We start from the raw sequence: 19507 nt of genomic DNA on the forward strand, positions 1-19507 counted from the left end.
GCCCCTCCTTGGATCTGTCATTTATATTAAAGGTTGCCAGATTTAGCAAACAAAAATATAGGATGCCCACTTAAATTTGAATTTCAGATAATGTTTCCAGCGTATGTCCCATGTAACCCTACTTACATCATCCTAGAGAGTAATTTACTTTATTGAACTTGCCAAATTTATTTGGATGAATGATCTTTTGAGTTCCTCTATATCTGAGCTCATTCCCCCGCTGTCATTCCTTTTGTATGTTTGCATTTTCTTCTTTTGTACTGTAAGCTGTGGAATAACCCATTTTTTTTTCAAAGACCTGTTTTCCTGATTCCAGATTTATCAGTCTCAGTTTCAGTTGTTATTGAGCCTTTCCCCTTGCTTTCCTGATTGTTCTGACTGCTCCTTTACTAACTTTCACTTAGATCCTTTATTCATTTTGATGCTTATAGTTCATGCAATTGTTTCAGACAATGCATTTTCCCTGGATCCTGCATTAGCCATATTCTGTAGGAGCTGGTCTGTACCGTGCCGATGTTATTTTGGGGAAACTCTAGCCCTGGTTCTGATTTCCTCTGTATAGCAAGATGTGCAAAGGAGTCCCTGACTCGGCTGGGTAAGTGGGATCACGGACATAGCTGGTGGTCCTTGTGGGATGTGGGCACCGGCTGGGCAAGCCCCCGAGGGTGGGATGGGCAGGGAGGGAGAAGAGTGGGATTCCTTCGGGGCACCAGGAACCAAGGAGAGCTCTGCACTGCCTCGTAACGGGATTTTTCAAGGCCCATGATTGTCATGAGTAGGGAGTGGGTGGAGGCAGTGGCCGCACCAAGGAGGTGGAGAGGGATAAGGCGATGGGGCCAGGGCTGAGCCAGGCAGAGGGGGAGAGGGAGGATTGGGTGCCCAGGGTCAGAGAGGAGGACACCAGAGAGTTTCCGGTTGCCTCAGAGCTGGCTTGTGGTTGGGCGTGTTGAGTCTGAGACTGGCCACAGTTGGTGTGTGGGTATGGGGTCTGATGATCCAGAAACCTGGTACAGAGAGGGGGTGGGGACCCATCAGCCCATGTGTGATAACTGAGCCCCCGGGGGGGGGGACTTGCTGGGCCCGTGAGAGCTGCCCTGGGACTTCTGTTAAGCTTCAAAAGTAGTGTGGCGGGGAGCTCTGTCACCCCGGCTGGTTGTGAAGTTCAGTGAACAAAGTGCTGGACACATTGGGACAGTGGCCAAGGCGCCTTCCCCTAGGGGAGGCCCCCCTGACAGCACAGGGCCAGACTCTGGACCCCACCAGGTCAGAAACTGTACCCTCCCAACTCCTGCGTGTCTCCGCCCACTTTTTCTGCACCCTTGACTGCTGAATCAGACCTGCCCTTCCCAAAAGTCCTCTTCCCACTACCTGCCGAAGTCAGACTCTGGGAGGAGCTGTGGTCTCCAGGATGCCCAAGTGCAACAGTGAGCAGCCCCGAGGTCCACCACGGAGCACAGTGATGATCGCAGGCCTGTTCCCCTTCTCCAAGTCAGCCACCCTTGTCCCCAGTCCTTTCTCCTGGAGTCTGTCAGAATACCCCCTTAGACCCTCACAGTCAAGCTCAGATCACAGATCTGCCCCATCTACCCCCTTCTCCCCGTGTGTGGTCCCCATCAGGTCCTCATCCTGATCCCTAGCACTTGAGAATGTTAACCTCATACGGCAGAAGTGACAAGTGGGGTGGGAAGCCACGACCAATGGCTCAGCAGTGGAACGGGCCTCAGACCCTGCCAGGTGGAGATGTGCCCCTGTGGGACACTGGGGTTACCCCCAGTGCTCCCAGGAATCAGTGTGGGGCAGGAACCCCAGCTCAGTCCCGTGAGGCACCCTCCAGGAGGGCAGCCCACCACAGCAGCTGGCAAAGCCATTCTCAGCAACTAGGGGCTAAAGGGTCCAGAGCAGTAGTTTTCAACTAGGGATGATTTGGCCACTGCTGGTGGTAGTGGGCATTCTGCATCCTGGAAGGAGAAGCCAGAGAAGCTGCTCAACACACTACAATGGGGGGACAGCCCCCCAACAAAGACTCTTTCATTCAAAATGCCAACAGTGCTGAGGGTGAGAACATGGGCAATTGTTGGGACTGGGGACTGGGGTGGGGGTCTCAGGTCCTAGTTCATCCGACCTTTTCCTGGCACAGAGGACAAGTTCCAGAGATGGTCCTGGCGAGAGTCAGGGGCAGGTGCCTCTTGGCCACAGCCCTGCCTTCCCACCAACACGCAGGCCCCCGACAACCATATTGCAGAGGCCCAGCGGGTGGTGGGGTGCCACCTCCGTCCAGGGCTGGCCTGAGTGAGGCCAGCCGGTTGCTAGGTCTCGGTTTCCACACCTCCATGCTGGTGTGTCATGGAGGACTGTAGGAACTCAGTGAGTGTGCTTTCTAAGGGTGCCGTCCCACAACTAGACCCCAAATCAGGCGGAGGTCCACCATCCTCTTTAATGTTGGACTAGACAGTATACAGGTGGGGAGTGTAGCCTGGGGTAAGGGTACGCCACAGTCCTGGGTGAGAGGCCTAGGGAAGACTTGGTGGGGGCGGGGGTGGTCAGGGGCAGGGCCACAAGGGGCTCTGGGAGAAGTCTCAGCCCCCACAGTCATCCATCTTCCAGGCTGTCCCCACCTCTTGCAGCCCCAGACTGACCCTCCGCCAGAAGGTCCAGATCCTGGTCCCAAGGCCAAGGCCAGGCCTGGGCACACACTGGTGGTGGGGCCGGATTGCAGCTCTCAGGAGCAGTCTCCTCAGTAGCCTGAGGCCTCCCCACCTTTCCTCGGGTCCGCTGCAGCATATACACAGGCCCCGTCCTGGGACACTGCCTGGACCACATTCAGGAAAAAGGGATTCCTGGTGTGGTTGTGGCCCCTGGCCTGGAGCCCCTTCTGCACCTCCTGGAGGGGAGAGAAGGCCAGTGCACAGGTGAAGACAGCTTAGCTCCACCTGTTGAGGGCCTAGGGCCCAGACAGAGATCTGTGTCCCAACTGAGAAGGCAGGACTGGGCATCAGTGGTGGTAAGGATTGGAGGACAGTGGCTCTAGCCTCATTTGGAGGGCCTGGAGTCCATGGCCTCCCACAGTAAGTCCCAGTGGAGAAGCCAGGCTCTGCAGAGCATGGCAGAGAGAACATCACCCGGGCCAGAAGGAGCTTGAGATGCAAGACCGTTTCTGGCCTGGATCTGAGGACACCATGGGGAGGACCCTATATAGGGAGGCAGAGCACCTCAGAGTCTGAGAATCCTTAGTCTCCAGGCCCCAGGGCCAAGGTTCTCAGGGATTGCAAACTCCCTTGGAGTAATGTTTCCTCACTGTATGGTCCTCAGTGCTCCAAGGGCCACGGGAGGCAGCCTTGACACCAAGAGCCCCTCACCATGGACAAGGCAGCTTTGAGGACCTTAAACCCCAGCTGGCTATACAGACCCCAGGCATGAAGTTCAAAGCCTTCAAAAGCTGCCAGACTTTTAAATTAGATCTTAGCAGGGACGCCTGGGTGGCTCAGTTGGTTGAGCGGCTGCCTTTGGCTCGGGTCATGATCCTGGTGTCCCGGGATCGAGTCCCACATCAGGCTCCATGCTCAGCGGGGAGCCTGCTTCTCCCTCTGCCTCTGCCTGCCACTCTGTCTGCCTGTACTCTCTCTCTCTCTCTCTCTGACAAATAAAAAATAAATAAAAATAAATTAGATTTTAGCAAAGGGGGGCGCCTGGGTGGCTCAGTGGGTTAAAGCCTCTGCCTTTGGCTCAGGTCATAATCTCAGGGTCCTGGGATTGAGCCCCACATCGGGCTGTCTGCTCAGCAAGGGGCCTGCTTCCCCCTCTCTCTCTGCCTGACTCTATGCCTACTTGAGATCTCTGCCTGTCAAATAAATAAATAAAATCTTTAAAAAAAAAAAAAAAAGGACGCCTGGGTGGCTCAGTTGGTTAAGTGGCTGCCTTCAGCTCAGGTCATGATCCCAGCATCCTGGGATCGAGTCCCACATTGGGCTCCTTGCTCAGCAGGGAGCCTGCTTCTCCCTCTGCCTCTGCCTGTCACTCTGTATGCCTGTGCTCACTCTCTCTGACAAATAAATAAATAAAATCTTAAAAAAAAAAAAAAAAAAGACCTTAACAAAGGGCATCTCCCAGCCCAGAGAAGAAGGTGACTATATATTGGGGCAGGGGTTTGGGGGCAGGGAGTCAGATGAGAGAATTTAGCTCTGGGGACCTGCTTGTGAGGGGGGTAACCCAAGAAATATTCATAAGGACCAGCACTAATGCAAACCCAAGCCTCAGATGGAAATGACTACTACTCTTACAAATAAACTCACACATGAAAGCTACAAGCCCCACAAGGAAACAGATCACCATGAGAGAGAGTCTGCAAAGCCACAGCCAGGAAGACTAGCATCTGGAGAGAACAGAACAGAGCAGAAACCAAGGGGCAGAGATGCCGGGCCTGGGAAAAGCATGGATGACACCCTGTTCTCTGCCTCAGGGGCCATAAGACTGGCCTGGCGCCTCCCACACTGAGCTTCTGAATGGATGGCCCCAGAAGGGGAAGTGAGCCCAGCTGAAGAGACTCAGTGGCTGAGATCCCACTGGGGGCTTTGAGCAACATGCACCGAGGCATCAGTCCTGGTGGTGGCAGGGACAGAGGCCTTACCTGGCTGAAGGTGGGCTCATACTCCACATGGCCCTTGCTGTTGACATGTAGGATAGGGGCTGCAATGGCAGTTCTTAGGTCAAAGTCAAGCCACAGCTTGTTTATGATGGCCTGGGGAAGAGAAGGAGAACACAGGAGGGGAGGGAGGGGACACTGACCACAGCCACCATACACCAGCTCCTTCCTTCCCCCACAAGGAGTGGGGATGTTCCAGCCAGGTGCTCCCCAACTCACCTGGGCCACAGCAGATATGATGAGCTCTCCACCAGCCCCACCAATCACCAGCTTTGACCCCCGGGCTGTGTTGACCAAGATGGAGGGAACCATGGACGATGGAGGTCTCTCGCCTGGAACTAGAGGCCAGGTGGGTGTCACCCGCACCCCCACCTACAGCCAGCACCCTCCAGACGCAGCCCCCCCCCGCCTGCCTCCATCTGTGTTTCCATTCACTGCTGTGCACACTGGGGCTGGCCCAGGGGCTGCCTTGCACCACCTGGCCTGCCCACTTGCCCTCTTCCCACCAGTGTGGTCCTCAGGCTCACCGGGTTGGGGGGTGACTTGGGAGCCCGGGGGACGCCTCCAGCATAGGTCCAGAAGCTCGTTATTGAGGAGGATGCCAGTGCGTGGTGAGTACAGCATTGCTCCAAAGCTGCAGGTGAGGTCGGGTCTGGGCTTGGAGCTCCAGGCTCCAGGCTCCCACCCTGGAACACGTGCCTGACCCCCTCATGCAAGTGACAGCCTGCTAGCACCCTGGGGCCGCTATTCTCTCCCTGGCACTGCCCCCAAAGATCTCTCTGGGCCTCCCTGTCAGGACATCCTTCTGGGTAAACCTCATCCCCGAGCAGGTCCTGGCTCATGGCCACCCGTCAGCAGCCTTCCAGCCAGAGAAGACAGGAGAGTGGCCCTTCTGACGGAAAGGAGGCAGCGAAGGGAAAAGCAAGGTACTGCCCTCTGGACACAAGCAAGGGGAGACTGGGTGGGGGGGTCGTAAGACCTGCTAAGGGAGCAAAGGAGGGCACCCCGGGGTCAGTCAGGCACATACGGCGTGTTGATGGTGCTGGTGGCTGCCACAGCACTGCCGTCCTCCCCCAGCACAGACACATGCGACGTGCCCATCTGGCGGCCCCAGGTCCCAGCCAGGCTGTAGTGGCTGAGCTGGTGGTCTCCCCGAGCGTCGATCTGCTGGCGGATCTGCTGGGCCAAAGTCTCTCCCAGCAGGTCCTGGGAAACGTTCTGGGGTGGCCGGGCAGATGGCAAGGTCAATGAGGTCAATGACCCTCCACAGAGAAGAGGGTCCCTTGAGAGGCCCTCCCCAGTCTGTCTTCCTCCAGCCCAAGCTGCCCCCACCCAGACCCTGCCTGTCCTCCACGTCCTCTGAATTATGGTGCCAACACTGTCCTTCTAATACTTGCCACTCAGGGGTCCCTTCTAGTCTGCAGACCTGCCTCACCCTCCCTGCCTCGGGCCACTGCCAGACTGTCCTGTCCTGAAACTATGTACGCACACCTCCAACCTCACCCAGTCAGACTCCCGGGGTCCAGGGACAGCCTCTGTTCTGTTCATGCAGAACCCTGGGGGCTGGGAAGGGGGCTCTCCAGCGGCCACAGGCCACCTCACCTGGATATCCAAGTGGCTGCGGGGGTCCCACAGCCGCCACCTCTGTCCCCCAGCAAACTTGAGCGTCTCCACGAGGTGATGGTACAAGTTCGTCCTCCCCTCGGACCTGGCCACCGACTCTGAGGAGAAGTTGAACCCTGGGGAGGGGATGGGCGCAGGTCGGGGTCACCCCGTGTGGTGGGTGGACTGTTGGCCCCCCTCAAAAAAGATTTATCCATGTCCTAATCCCCAGAACCTGTGAATACTACCTTATAGGGCAAAGGAGTGAATTTTACCTTATATGGCAAAATGTGTGATTAAGTTAAGGATCTTGAGAAGAGCAGATTATCCTGGATTATCCGGAGGGCTCTAAATGTAATCACACAATTAAATGTAATCGTATAAAACAGACACACAGAGAAGAGGAGGAGGCTGTGTGAGCAGAGGGAGAGACACGGGTGCCGCCGCAGCCGCAGCCTGGGAATGCCCGCAGCCACCAAGAGCTGGAGGAGACAAAGAACAGATTGTCCCCCAGAGTCCCCAGAGGAAACACAGATCAGCTGACACCTTGATTTTGGACTTCTGGCCTCCAGAACTAGGAGAAAATAAATTTCTGTTGCTTTAAGCTTCAACTCCGTCACAGTAGTCTCCAAGAACTGACACAGTCAGCAGCGGGCCGCCCCAAACCAGGGCACGACTGGGAACCCCCCCGCCCCACCTCCATTTGCCATCCTGCAGGCCAGACTTCAGCCCTAGGGGCACACACTGGCCAGGCCGCTCACCACCTGCAGGGCAGGACTCCCTGGGTGGATGACCTCAACCCTTCAGCAAAGCCCCACTGTGTGGACTGCGCCGGAGACCAGCTCTAGGGCATAACGTCCTGACCCATTTCCATTTGGTGTCTGAGGAGGGGCTGAGCTGGAAGAGGAAGGCTGCCCAAAGCTCCAGCTGGGCTCAGAGATGCCAGTGGGGCAGGACTCTGGGTGGGACGGAGGGGGAGTCTCACCTTTGAGCACGTTGAGGACAAGGCTGAGAATCGCACCCGCTGCAGGCGGTGGCGGTGAGTACAGGGTGTAGTCCCCCAGGGGCATCTCTAGGGCATCTACTACCTCCGGCTGGAAGGATGCCAGATCCTGCAGGGTCAGCCTGCTGCCTGAGGTGAGACGAAAGAGACCCCAAATATGGATGGAGAAACTGAGGCAGAGTGACAGCTCCTGATCCCAGGTCATGTGGTGGGGCTCCCCACATCCACCTAGCCTCTTAGAACCCTAGGGGTGATGGAGGGTCTGCGGGCAGTGCCGCCAGGGCTGGGCCCTAGAGCCAGGTGAGGGATGGGTGGACGGAGGCCAGAGGCAGGCAGGTTGGTGGGAAGAGGACAGGGAGGTGAGTGGAAGCTGGCCTCTGACATATTGTGAGGGTAGCCAGCTCCAGGCCCAGGAGCCCACTGTGACCCACTATCGCCAGCACTAATTCGCTGATTTATGGGGCTCTGCTCCCCAGGGGCCCTGACCACAGGGTCCTTGGGGCCAGCAGTGGACAGGCCTGGACTCATGGCCTCCCTGAGTCCTGGGAGAAGCTGACATTCCGGCAGGCTTGTGGAAGGGCCTGCCTCACCCCTAGCACCCAGAGCCCAACTCTTTCTCTGGCAGGGGCAGGGGCTCTGGGACCTCGGCGCAGCTGACCTTGATTGGCAATGTCCTCCAGCAGCGTCTGGCCCAGCGTCCCTGTGTAGAAGGCCTCTGCCCCCTCCGTGGCCACGGTTTCCAGGGTGGCAGCCAGTGCGGGCCAGGGGAATGGGTCCTGAGCCCTCAGGGGTTCTGTGCCGTTGAAAAAGAGCTCCCTGGGGAGTTGGGGGTAGCCTCAGGGTGGGGCCGGGCCCCGGAAGGCAGACACACTCCTGCAGGGGTTCTTGTGGTTTCCTTGGGAACCTATAGGGAGGCAGTCCTGGTCTGGGGTCCTGAGGAGCTGGTGTAGACATCAGGGGAGATGGCTCCTCTAGGCTTAGGGGGTGCTGAAACCTCTTACCTCACTCATCACCTTGGCCCGGGGAGGACACCCTCCCTACACGGGCCCAGGACACCTCTGGGAAGACATGGTCAGTGGGCTGGCGTGGATATGGTGGGGGTGGAGAGGGCAGGGCCAGAGGGCAGTGGCAGAGCCCAAATCCACATCCTGGAGTCCTGTCACTTGGATGTAAACTTCTGGCCTGAGCCCCTCTGATTACATTCTAGCTCAAAGGTCTGTCAACTGGGACAGCAAAGCACTAGCCTTCCCGGCCTTCAGGCCCCCGACACCCACACAGGTCAACCTTCAAGTTCAAGGAGGGGCTGGGTGGAACTGAGGTGGGAGCAAGGCAGACGGGCCAGACCCTGAACCCAGGAGCTGAGCAGGAGTCCAGGGAGCCCCTGAGGCAGTGCTCACCTCAGGGATGTCTTGTATAAGGAAGGCCGCAGGAAGTCACTCTGCAGGAACTGACTGAGGATGAAGGGCATGCGGTAGTCCCCTCGGAGCAGGGAGATGGTGGGCCTGAAGAGCTGTGCCCAGGGCAGGCGGCCGTGGCGGCGGTGGGCCTCAGCATAGCCACGGAGCTCCCCTGGCACTCCGATCCACTGGGCCCCTACAAGGCCCAGTGATGTCATGTTCCTGCCCTTAGCCCCATAGCCTTCCGCAGGGGTTCTCCACCACCCCACACTTGCCCCACCCACTTGGTCCCCCTAGCATGGCAGCCGGAATGAGCTTTCTGGAGCCCAGACACCTGACGTTGTCACTCCCCGCTCAACTCCCCACATAACCACCTCGTGGCTCCCCACTGCCTTCCCTCAGGGCCCAGTCCAAACTGGCCCCAGGACCTCCCACCCCACCCACCACCCCATCGCCACTGAACCTTCCAGACCTTTGCCAGTCTGGTCCCTCTGCCTGGATTACCACTCCCTACTCAGAAAGCCCTGTCCCAGGAAGACTCTCAACTCCGGGGGGTCAGGACCTCGAGGGGGGCTCCCTTGGCACCAGGGTGTCACAGCCTGTCCACAAAGCCCCTTCAGGGGAGGGTTCTAGTCAGCCTCAGTGGCCTGGTAGGATGAGAGGGTGGTCCCTCCAAGGGTCTCACCTGTGCCCAGTGGCTGGGCCTGCTCACACTGGTCCAGCAGACCCGGGACGTAGTTGGCAGGCACTGTCTCCCTGGCATTGATGACTTCCACCTTTCCTGGAGTTGGGTCAGGGCACGTGAGCACTCAGGGGCACTCCTGTGGCTTCTGGGTCTCACCCCACACCATACGCTCCCCTCATATGCTCCTGGCCCTGTTCTAGGCCTGTTTCTCTCTTTGTACCTTGAACTTGACTCTGTGCTGTAGGGGCCAAAAGCAGGCCACCCCAAAATGGACCACTTTGCCTTGAAGATTATTTTTGAATCCAGAAGAGCTTTCTATCTCCCCCCCTACTACTGCCTGAAAGAATTTAGACAGAAGACCTTCTCCAGGAAGAGAACCATCATCATAGACAACTATAGCAGGATACAAGCTAGGTCGGAGAGACAGGGAGGGACCTTGCGAGGCCTTTGGTAAAAGTCCTGTGGGTCCCATTGTTTCCCAGTGGCCACGTGCACATTTGCTTAGCAAATGTTTACTCTTCTTTATCTTCCTGTGAATTGCATTCCTTCCCTTTGAAGTCCCAGACCCCTATCCGCTAGACAGCTGATTTTGTCTGTCTGTGGGATTTCCATGTCTGTGTGGATTCCCCATACATAGGAAGTTAAATTTGATTTTGTCCTGTCACTTTCCCTCTTGTCAATTTAATAGTTAGCTAGAAGGACCTTGAAGGGCAGAAGAATTTCCTCCTCCCTGGCAGTGCTCCCATCTGAGATGGGCTGCAGTGGCTTTGCACAGACAAGGTGGGGGACGTGCGGGGCACCAAGAGGACCCAGGAAGAGGTGTGGGTGCATGGCAAACTCTTAGGATGTTTGTAAGCACTTCACTGTTAGCGCTTGTGGACCAGCCTGTCCTCGCCATGGGGACCCTCCTATGAACTCACCCGTGGTTGCATTGTAGATGGTGAAGATGACCCCTCCGCCCAGGCCCATGCTCTGAGGGTTGACGACTCCAGTGCAGACCAGAGCTGCGATGGTGGCATCCACAGGTGAGCCCTGCTGCTGGAGAATGGCTCTAGGGAACATGACACAGAACAAGAGGTCTGGCTCCCTGGCCCCAGCCTCCCAACATGGGCTTCCTCAGCTGGCATTTACCAGGGAATGGAGACATGTGGGTGACCTTCTGCAGCAACCAAACTCTGGGTTAGGTCGGAGACTACATTGGGCTGACCCCTCAAGTCCAGCTGCTCACAGGTCCATAGCTCTCTACAGACTGCAAATCATAATGGCATTTACACTCCCTGTTGCCTTACATAAGGTACTTCTCAGTTTGTGCAGTGTTTTTACAACCATTGTTCCCTAGTCCCTCCCAGCAGCCATGACTCACTTGCCTGGGCCAGACCCCCCAGTCCCCAGCAGTCCAGGAGCCCAGCCTAGGCAGCTCCCACTCAGCATCCTACTGGGGATACCACAGGTCCCAATCCTTTTAAGACTGGACTGTTTTCAGGTGATCCCAGGAGCCTGCCCTGCCACCAGGGGCCTGGGCTAATGGGTTCCCCAGCCCCTCCTGGGGCTCCAGTGTCTGTGGGAACGTTCTCTGGTCTCAGTCTCCCACCTGTCTGTGGGCACCAAGGGATAGACCTTTTAGCTCCATGGGTCTAGTCAGACTGGCCTGTGTTGAGGAAATGACCTTGTTCCTAGGGCACAGCCCTGAGCAGTTCACTGGAGGCCGGCCCTTCCTGAACACTAAGGAATCCTCCACAAAACTTCCAGGAAGTGAGCATTTAAACCAATTACAGATGGGGAAACCAAGGCCCAGAGAGGGAGTGGACCCCGTTCCCCTCCCCAACCCCATAGGACCTCCGACCCCAGTATCCTCCCTCAGCTCCAGCACTTCAGCCTGACACCCCCCTCCAACCCTCGGCTCACAAGCTCCCCTGAGCCAATGTCCTTGCTCTGGGCCCACCCATGGGCACACATGGCTACAGCATGGACACGTGGTATGTTGGACTGGGAAAAGGGGCGGAAGCCAGCAGCATGACACAACGAAGATGGTCACATCCAGGCAGGGAGAAACACAGATGCCTCACAAAATTAAAACACCACAGACAAAAACAAAAGACAAACTGGAAAACTATTTAAAAAACAAAAACTTCCCGTCACAAAAGCCTTATGTCACCTGACCCATTATTCCTGGCTTCTGGAAGTGCTTTCTGCATTCGGCTTCCAGGCCCCCACCACCGCCTGCCACCATGCTCTGGTTTCTCCCCACTTCCCTCACCTCGTGCTGTTGGGGGCCTCAGGCTCAGTCTTCCGTCCTTGTGCACCTGTTTTCTTCTCCCAGATGAGCTGATCTAGGCGCAGGGCTTAAAATGCAACTCTATTCTGATGATAGCCAAGTTTTACCTCCAGCTTAGACCTCTCCCCTAAACTCCAGGCACACCCCAGCCGTCCACAAGATACCTCCTTTGGGTGCCTAAGAAGCATTTCATTTTTTGTTTTATTTGGTTTGGGTTTGTTTGTTTCTTTCTTAAGTTTTTATTTGAGGTATTTCACTTTCTTTTTCTAAGATTTTATTTATTTAACAGAGAGAAACACAGAGAGAGAGGGAACACAAGCAGGGGGGCTGGGAGAGGGAGAAGCAGGCTTCCCGCCAAGCAGGGAGCCCAATGCGGGGCTGGAACACAGGACCCCAGGATCATGACGTGAGCTGAAGGCAGATGCTTAATGGCTGAGCCACCCAGGCGCCAAGGCATCTCTCTCTCAACGTGACCTAAACTCCACTTCCTTCTCACCTCTGCCCCCAAAATGGCTCCCTTTCTACCATCACTATCTTAGAAAAGGACACAACCCTTCACCCCTTTGCTTAGGCTGTGAACGCTGGAGCCACTCTCGGTTGGTCACTTTCTTTCATCCCCAGATCCAAGCCACAGGCATCTCTTACTGGGTTGTTGCGACGGCCTCCTCCTTGGTCCCCAACATCTGCCATCCCCCTTCTGTTTTAACAAAATCGTCTGTCAAAATGTAAATCAGACATCGCTGTAATGGGAAACAAAATCATTCGGATTAAATTTCCCACAGACCACTAGAAGAGCCAGACAAAGGGAAATCATCTACTTTAAAACATCACGGGGGCAGGGGACGGGGGACGGGGGTTGCGCCTGGATGGCTCAGTCCTTTAAGCGTCTGCCCTTGGCTCTGGTCACCATCTGTGTCTTGGGATCTAGCCCTGCACCGGGCTCTGCAGGAGCCTGCTTTTTTCTCTCCCTCCGTGCTCCCCCACCCCTGCTCATGTCCTTTCTCTCTCAAATAAATAAATAATCTTAAAAAAAAAAAATAAAGGCATCACAGGCAGGGAAGAAATGCAGGCCTAGAGACAGAGGAGTCTGGCATTTGGAGATAGCTTTCCCTCCTCAAAATGTTTGCCAGTTCTGAAAGAAGGGGCCAAGAAGCCACATAGTGCTTTTGACATCATTGTGTGGCCGGAGCCTGGGTGTGCTGGTGAACCGGACTTGCGATGGGTTGTCCTCACTCTGGGGGTAAAACGAGAAACGGGCCAGGCCTGACAAGCCCAGTGGCCCAGCTTCAAATCAACTCTCAGTCAAATGGAATTAAAGTCATTCCAGAATGTTGGTATCCTGGGCCTCAAATTATTTCTAACAATTATCTTGAACAATTTTTGACACACTCTGCAAAGGCTGTCTTCAAAATAACCAAGCAAACAAGGCAGTAATAATACAACATAAACAAAGCCCAAGAGAAAGCACAAACAATAGGAGAAAGAGACCCATGGGACCTCGAGATTATGAAACTGTCTGACCACAGATTTTAAATAACTACATTTAAGGATATAAAAGACAAGATGAAGGATTTCCCCAGAGAAATGGCAATTTTAAAACATGGAATTAGGAGCTCAGTGCTAACAGTGCATTAACAAGAGATTGGACACACACACAAAATTTTTTTTTAAGATTTTATTTATTTATTTGACAGAGAGATCACAAGTAGGCAGAGAGGCAGGCAGAGAGAGAGGAGGAAGCAGGTTCCCTGCTGAGCAAAGAGCCCGATGCGGGACTCGATCCCAGAACCCTGAGATCATGACCTGAGCTGAAGGCAGAGGCTTAACCCACTGAGCCACCCAGGCGCCCCTGGACACAAAAATTTTTAAAGATTTTTATTCATTTATTTGAGTGAGTACGAGAGTGACAGGGAGTGAAAGAGCATGAGCAGGGAGGAGTGGCAGAAGCAGAAGGAGAAGCAGACGCCCCGCTGAGCAGGGAGCCCCATGTGAGGCTCTATCCCAGGACCCTGGGATCATGACCTGAGCCGAAGGCAGATGCTCAAACAACTGAGCCAACCCAGGCACCCTGGACACAGATTTTTTTCAAAAAAAGATTAATTCAGGGGCGCCTGGGTGGCTCAGTGGGTTAAGCCGCTGCCTTCAGCTCAGGTCATGATCTCAGGGTCCTGGGATCGAGCCCCGCATCGGGCTCTCTGCTCGGCAGAGAGCCTGCTTCCTCCTCTCTCTCTGCCTGCATCTCTGCCTGCTTGTCATCTCTCTCTGTCGAATAAATAAATAAAATCTTTAAAAAAAAAAAAAAAAGATTAATTCAATACAAAAATATCAAAATCTAAATACAGAAGGAAAAAAGTAAAGAACATAGAGAAAATGTATTAAGAGACGTAGGGATAAAACAACAAAATACATATATATATATATATATACATAGATATATATATATATATCATGTGAACATTAACCAACATGTATAACTATATGAATTTCAGACAAAGTAGCCTTTAAGAAGAAAAACATTATTAGAAATAACAGTGACACGTTAATATCATAAAAAGCTCAACTCAATAGAAAGATAAAAATCTGGATGTGTGTACACTTAACAGATTAAAAAACATATAAAGCAAAACTTGGCAGCATGCAAAGAAATAGACAAATATACATGGGAGGAGACTAACATACTTCTCTCAGAAACTTCTAGAATCAGCAGGAGAAAAATCAGTGAGGCTATAGAAGATCTGGATGTCACCACTATGATAAGATGACTGAGCCGACATGTGCAGGACGCAGCATCCAACGGTCATGAAGCTGAACACACAAGAATGTTCAAGAACACATAAAATATTTATATAAACATATCAGCAAGTTTCACGGAACTGAAATAATACAAATGACTTAGAAACCGCCTCCACACAGGTGCGCCTTGGTGGCTCAGTTGGTTAAGCATCTGCCTTCGGCTTAGGTCATGATCTCAGGGCCCTGGGATTGAGCCCTGTGTCGGGCTCCCTGCTCAGCAGAGAGCCTGCTTCTCCCTCTCCTCCCTGCGTGTGCTCTCTCTCCCGCTCTCTCTCTCAAATAAATAAATAAAATATTTAAAAAGAAAAGAAAAGAAAACCCCCATGTAGAACCTTCTTACACTGTTGGTGGGAATGCAAGCTGGTGCAGCCACTCTGGAAAACAGTGTGGAGATTTCTCAAAAAGTTGAAAACAGAGCTACCCTATGACCCAGCAATCGCACTACTGGGTATTTACCATAAAGATACAGATGTAGTGATCTGAAGGGGCATGTGCACCCCAATGTTTATAGCAGCAACATCCACAACAGCCAAACTATGGAAAGAGCCCAGATGTCCATGGACATATGAATGGGTAAAGAAGATGTGGGGTGTGTGTGTGTGTGTGTGTGTGTGTGTGTGTGCGCGCGCGTGCCCGTGTGCGCACAATAGAATATTACTCAGCCATTAAAAAAATGAAATCTTGCCATTTGCAATAATGTGGACAGAACTAGAAGGTATTGTGCCAAGCAACATAAGTCAACCAGAAGACAATTTTATGATCTCGCTCATGTGGAATTTAAGAAGCAGAACAGAGGTTCATGGGCAAAGGGAGGGAAAAATAAAACAAGACAAAATCAGAAGGGGACCAACCATAAGAGACTCTTAGTCATAAGAAACAAACTGAGAGTTGCAGGAGGTCGGGGGAGGGGGGGTAAGGGGATGGGGTAACTGGGTGATGGGAATTAAGAAGGGCACGTGATGTAATCAGCACTGGGTATTATATAAGACTGATGAATCACAGACCTCTACCTCTAAAACTAATAACACACTATATGTTGGGGAAGGGAGGCAGTGGGTCTGAAGAATTCCCACATTCACCACAGGGCCACACAGGGAAGTCTGGAGGACCAAACAATCTGAGAACCTTTACTCAGAGGAGTGTTAAAGGTTGGGTTTGGCACCAGATTATGCGTGAGTGAAAGGGAAGGCCAAGGGAAGGCATGCTGCCAAATAGTTCTGGATCCTGAGAACTCTCAAAATGAATAAACCAACGTTCTCCTTCAGGGCAGAGGGAGCCGCCCTGATGAGAAGCTGCTTTAGTAGAAGCAAACTGAACGGGACTGGAACCACAGAGGCAAAGGAAAGAGAAAACAGTATCAGAAAGTAGGAGACCGTATATATTTCCAATCATTTTGCAGAAACAGCAGAAGGAATTCAAGAGCCATGAACTGATAAAAACTATTTTGACCTGCCTTCCAGCCTAAAAGTATAGGAAAATTCATCTTGCTTGAACGTGAACAAAAAAACATGTTGAAGTCACACCCCATACCAGAAAGACAAGCTTACAAATCAGATGTAAACAGCAAATTAGTATTTCAGGATGTGCCAAAATAAGTTAAAAGGATTACAGAGGCAATGAAGGGGCAGCAGACATCAGAATTAGAAAATCTGCCCATGAAGAGACTGGAAAAGAGGAATTAAAAAACAAAATTATAGGGACACCTGGGTGGCTCAGTCAGTTAACTCTCCACCTTCAGCTCAGGTTGTGATCTAGGGTCCTGGCTCCGGCTCCTTGCTTAGTGGGAAGCCTGCTTCTCCCTCTGGCTCCTGCTCCAGCTGCTTGTACTTTCATTCTCTCTCTCTCTCTCATAAATAAATAAATAAAATCTTTTAAAAAAATTATAGGAAAAAAACCCCAAAATTATAGAACTCAGGAAAGAATAGAACACAGGAGAAAAAACTCTCAGAGATGAAGGCTGTGGGGCACCGGGTGGCTCAGTGGGTTAAAGCCTCTGCTTTTGGCTTGGATCATGATCTCAGGGTCCTGGGATCGAGCCCTGCATCAGGCTCTCTGCTTGGCGGGGAGCCTGCTTCCCCCTCTCTCTCTGCCTGCCTCTCTGCCTACTTGTGATCTCTGTCTCTCCGTCAAATAAATAAACAAAATCTTAAAAAAAAGAAAAAGAAAAAGAAATGAAGGCCGAACAAAGATAAACACAGAGTAAATACCTACAGAGGTTCCTTAAATGAAAGAGAAGATGAAAAGGGGAAATTTTTTAATGAAAAAGGGATTTTAAAATACAAAAGATAGGCAAGAATATAAAATGTACACTTAATAGGAGTCCCAAGGTGGAAATCCAAATCTTTGGGACAGAATGAATAATAAACAATATAATTCAAGATAACTTTCCTGATTTAAAGAGAAAAAAAAAACTGCAAGATTTACTCTGTATTGAAAAGGGCACTTCACTACATTAGGAAAATCAATTCAGAATAGCCAACACTGAGGTATACTCTAATAAACCTATCAGACTTTATTAACAAAATTTTTTGGCATCTAGATAAAAAGATTAACTCTCTTACAGGAGAAAGAAAATCAGATTGTAATCAGACTTTTCAACACCAATGCTTTGTGCCAGGACTGAGGAAGGGTTATAATCAACACATTCAAGGAAAGGAAATGTGAACAATGATTTTATATCCAGCTAAACTGACCGTCACCTACAAAGGCCGCAAACTATTTGTTATGAACATGCAAGAACTCAGTGAATATTTTCAGCATGAAAACTTTCTGAAGAATCTTATAGAGAACAGACTTCAGACAACCAAAATAACGGGAAAGATTCCGACATGAGTGAGAGTAGGAATTAAATATATAATTACCCATAGATCTTAGACTAAAAATGATAGTTATTATGGAAACAGGATAGCAATGTAATGCTTATTTTTCTGAAAATGGAGGCACAGTACAACCATAAAAATGGAGTGGGGATTTTGTTTTGAGGACATGACTGTTGTCTTTGACTTATGGGCCAGTCAATGGCAGGTTAAAAAAAAAATACTCTGGTTTACAGGCCCCAGTATTGATAAAAGCAAAGGTGCCGGTGTTATTGCACATGAAACCAGATGTTTGGCTGTGTTAAGTGAACCAATTAAAATTTTCCTTTTAATGATTGTCTGGACAGAAAACTCATTTGGGGGGCGCCTGGGTGGCTCAGTGGGTTAAAGCCTCTGCCTTCAGCTTGGGTCATGATTCCAGGGTCCTGGGATCAAGCCCTGCATCGGGCTCTCTGCTCCTCGGAGAGCCTGCTTCTTCCTCTCTCTCTCTGCCTGCCTCTCTGCCTACTTGTGATCTGTCTGTCAAATAAATAAATAAAATATTTAAAAAAAAAAAAAAAAGAAAACTCATTTGGTGGAAAGAGAAAATTAACTGAAAACATAGTAGAAACAGCTTTAGCTATTATGGGTAGTGAGGCCTGTTGTGTGGATTTAAAAAAAAAAAAAAAGGAGGATGGGAGTGTGAATGGGGAGGCTATGTAAGAAGTAGAATAAGGTTATTGATTGACGGCTAGGTATTAATTGAGAGTAAAAAGATATCTCATATCCCTTTATATCCTCTTAGGAAAGAAAGGGAACAGGGGAAAAAAGAGGTTTCTAGGTAGTTTCAATATTACTCATAGTAGGGAAGTCTATAAGTCTAATGGAATAGATGCAGAGAGAGATTTTTATTTTAAGGAATTGGTTCATGTTATTGCAGAAGCTGGCAAGTTCAAAATCTGTAGGGCAGGCCACGAGGATAGAAACTTACATGGGATTTTTTTTAACCTTTTAATTTTATTTATTTCAGAGAGAGAGAGAAAGAGAGAGAGGGAAAGAATGAATGGGGGGTGGAGGGAGAAGTAGGCTCCCCACTGAGCAGAGAACCTGATGCAGTTCTCCATCCCAGGACCCTGGGATCATGACCAGAGCTGAGGTTTAACGGACTGAGCCACCCAGGCACCCCCCAGATGGGATTTTTATGTCATAGATTTGAGGCAGAATTCCTTCTCTGATAAACCTGGTTTTGCATTTTAGACCTTCAACTGATTAGATGTGGCCCACCCACATTTGGGGTAATGTTTTATTAAAGTCAGCTAAATGAAATGTTAATCACATCTAAAAAATACCCTCAGAGCAAATTCTAGACTAGTATTTGACCAAATGACTAGGCACCATAGCCTAGTTTAATCATCAGAGGAGCAAACAAAGAATATTCCAAAAAAGCAGAATTAAAAGTACCATAATTATACATCTAATATTATAATTGCATATATAACATACAATAAAGATCTCAACGGAAATATAATAACCATTACGGCAAAAATACAAGTCTTTCTTGATATAAAAAGCTATGGCAAAAAAGAGACAATAAGTGATATATTTGCTGTTTTTCAAACAGAAACACAGAAATAATAGTAAAAAGAAAGGAAAGATGGTGGGGTTATGGACATTGGGGAGGGTACGTGCTATGGAGTGCTGTGAAGTATGTAAACCTGGCGATTCACAGACCTGTACCCCTGGGGCTAATAATACATTATATGTTTATTTAAAAAAATAAAAAATTATTTAAAAAATAAAAATAAAATAAAAAAGAAAGGAAAGAGCAAAAAAGAAAACGAAAAGAATGATATGTAAGTTAAAAAAAAACAGGAAAAAAAGAAATTAGAGACCAATGAAAATTATTCCCTCTAAAAGACTAAGTAGGAACAGGATGAAGGTAATGTGAATGAGATCTTTGAGGATATCTCTTTACATAGTTTTGACTTATAGTCAAAATTAAAATTAAAACAAAACGGAAACCCTAAAACAATACAAACTGAAAAAAAATAAGCTAATGGTATATTGAACTGATAACCACACAGGAAAAATAATTTAATTTCACCACTGATCTTTTATGTAATATAGCCTCAGGACAATAAAACAAAAACAAACAACAACAAACCTGCAAAGACATCTCAGATTTTACTTAGTAGACTTGTTGTTCATAGTGGTCTTATTGAAGTAATTTTGAAACTATTTTGTGGTTATTGGGAATAGAGTCAATATGTAAATATACTAACATTGATGGGAACTTCTTTGACCATAGTGGAAGAGAC

At 50.4% G+C, this 19507-nt stretch overlaps 1 protein-coding gene across 3 annotated transcripts in view; it reads right to left on the reverse strand.

Moving 5' to 3' along the window:
• Positions 1 to 838: 838 nt before the first annotated feature.
• The window catches only part of GGT5 (gamma-glutamyltransferase 5), a 28721-nt gene continuing 10052 nt past the window's right edge, over positions 839 to 19507 (reverse strand). Inside the window, exons 1-12 of one of the 3 annotated variants that reach the window (XM_032310071.1) lie at positions 12247 to 12459; positions 10247 to 10377; positions 9327 to 9422; positions 8642 to 8837; positions 7903 to 8060; positions 7227 to 7373; positions 6242 to 6378; positions 5667 to 5857; positions 5167 to 5273; positions 4859 to 4977; positions 4625 to 4735; positions 2241 to 2881 (exon numbers count right to left, since the gene is read on the reverse strand). In XM_032310071.1, the coding sequence (XP_032165962.1) occupies positions 2735 to 2881; positions 4625 to 4735; positions 4859 to 4977; positions 5167 to 5273; positions 5667 to 5857; positions 6242 to 6378; positions 7227 to 7373; positions 7903 to 8060; positions 8642 to 8837; positions 9327 to 9422; positions 10247 to 10377; positions 12247 to 12284 (1578 nt within the window). In that variant the 5' untranslated portion in view covers positions 12285 to 12459 and the 3' untranslated portion in view covers positions 2241 to 2734. Of the gene's footprint in view, positions 1005 to 2240; positions 2882 to 4624; positions 4736 to 4858; positions 4978 to 5166; positions 5274 to 5666; positions 5858 to 6241; positions 6379 to 7226; positions 7374 to 7902; positions 8061 to 8641; positions 8838 to 9326; positions 9423 to 10246; positions 10378 to 12246; positions 12460 to 19507 lie in introns of those variants that run through there. The other 2 variants (XM_032310070.1, XM_032310069.1) reach the window with 2 other exon arrangements.

This window comes from Mustela erminea, chromosome 13 (assembly GCF_009829155.1).
Source record: "Mustela erminea isolate mMusErm1 chromosome 13, mMusErm1.Pri, whole genome shotgun sequence".
Classification (NCBI taxonomy): Eukaryota; Metazoa; Chordata; class Mammalia; order Carnivora; family Mustelidae; genus Mustela; species Mustela erminea.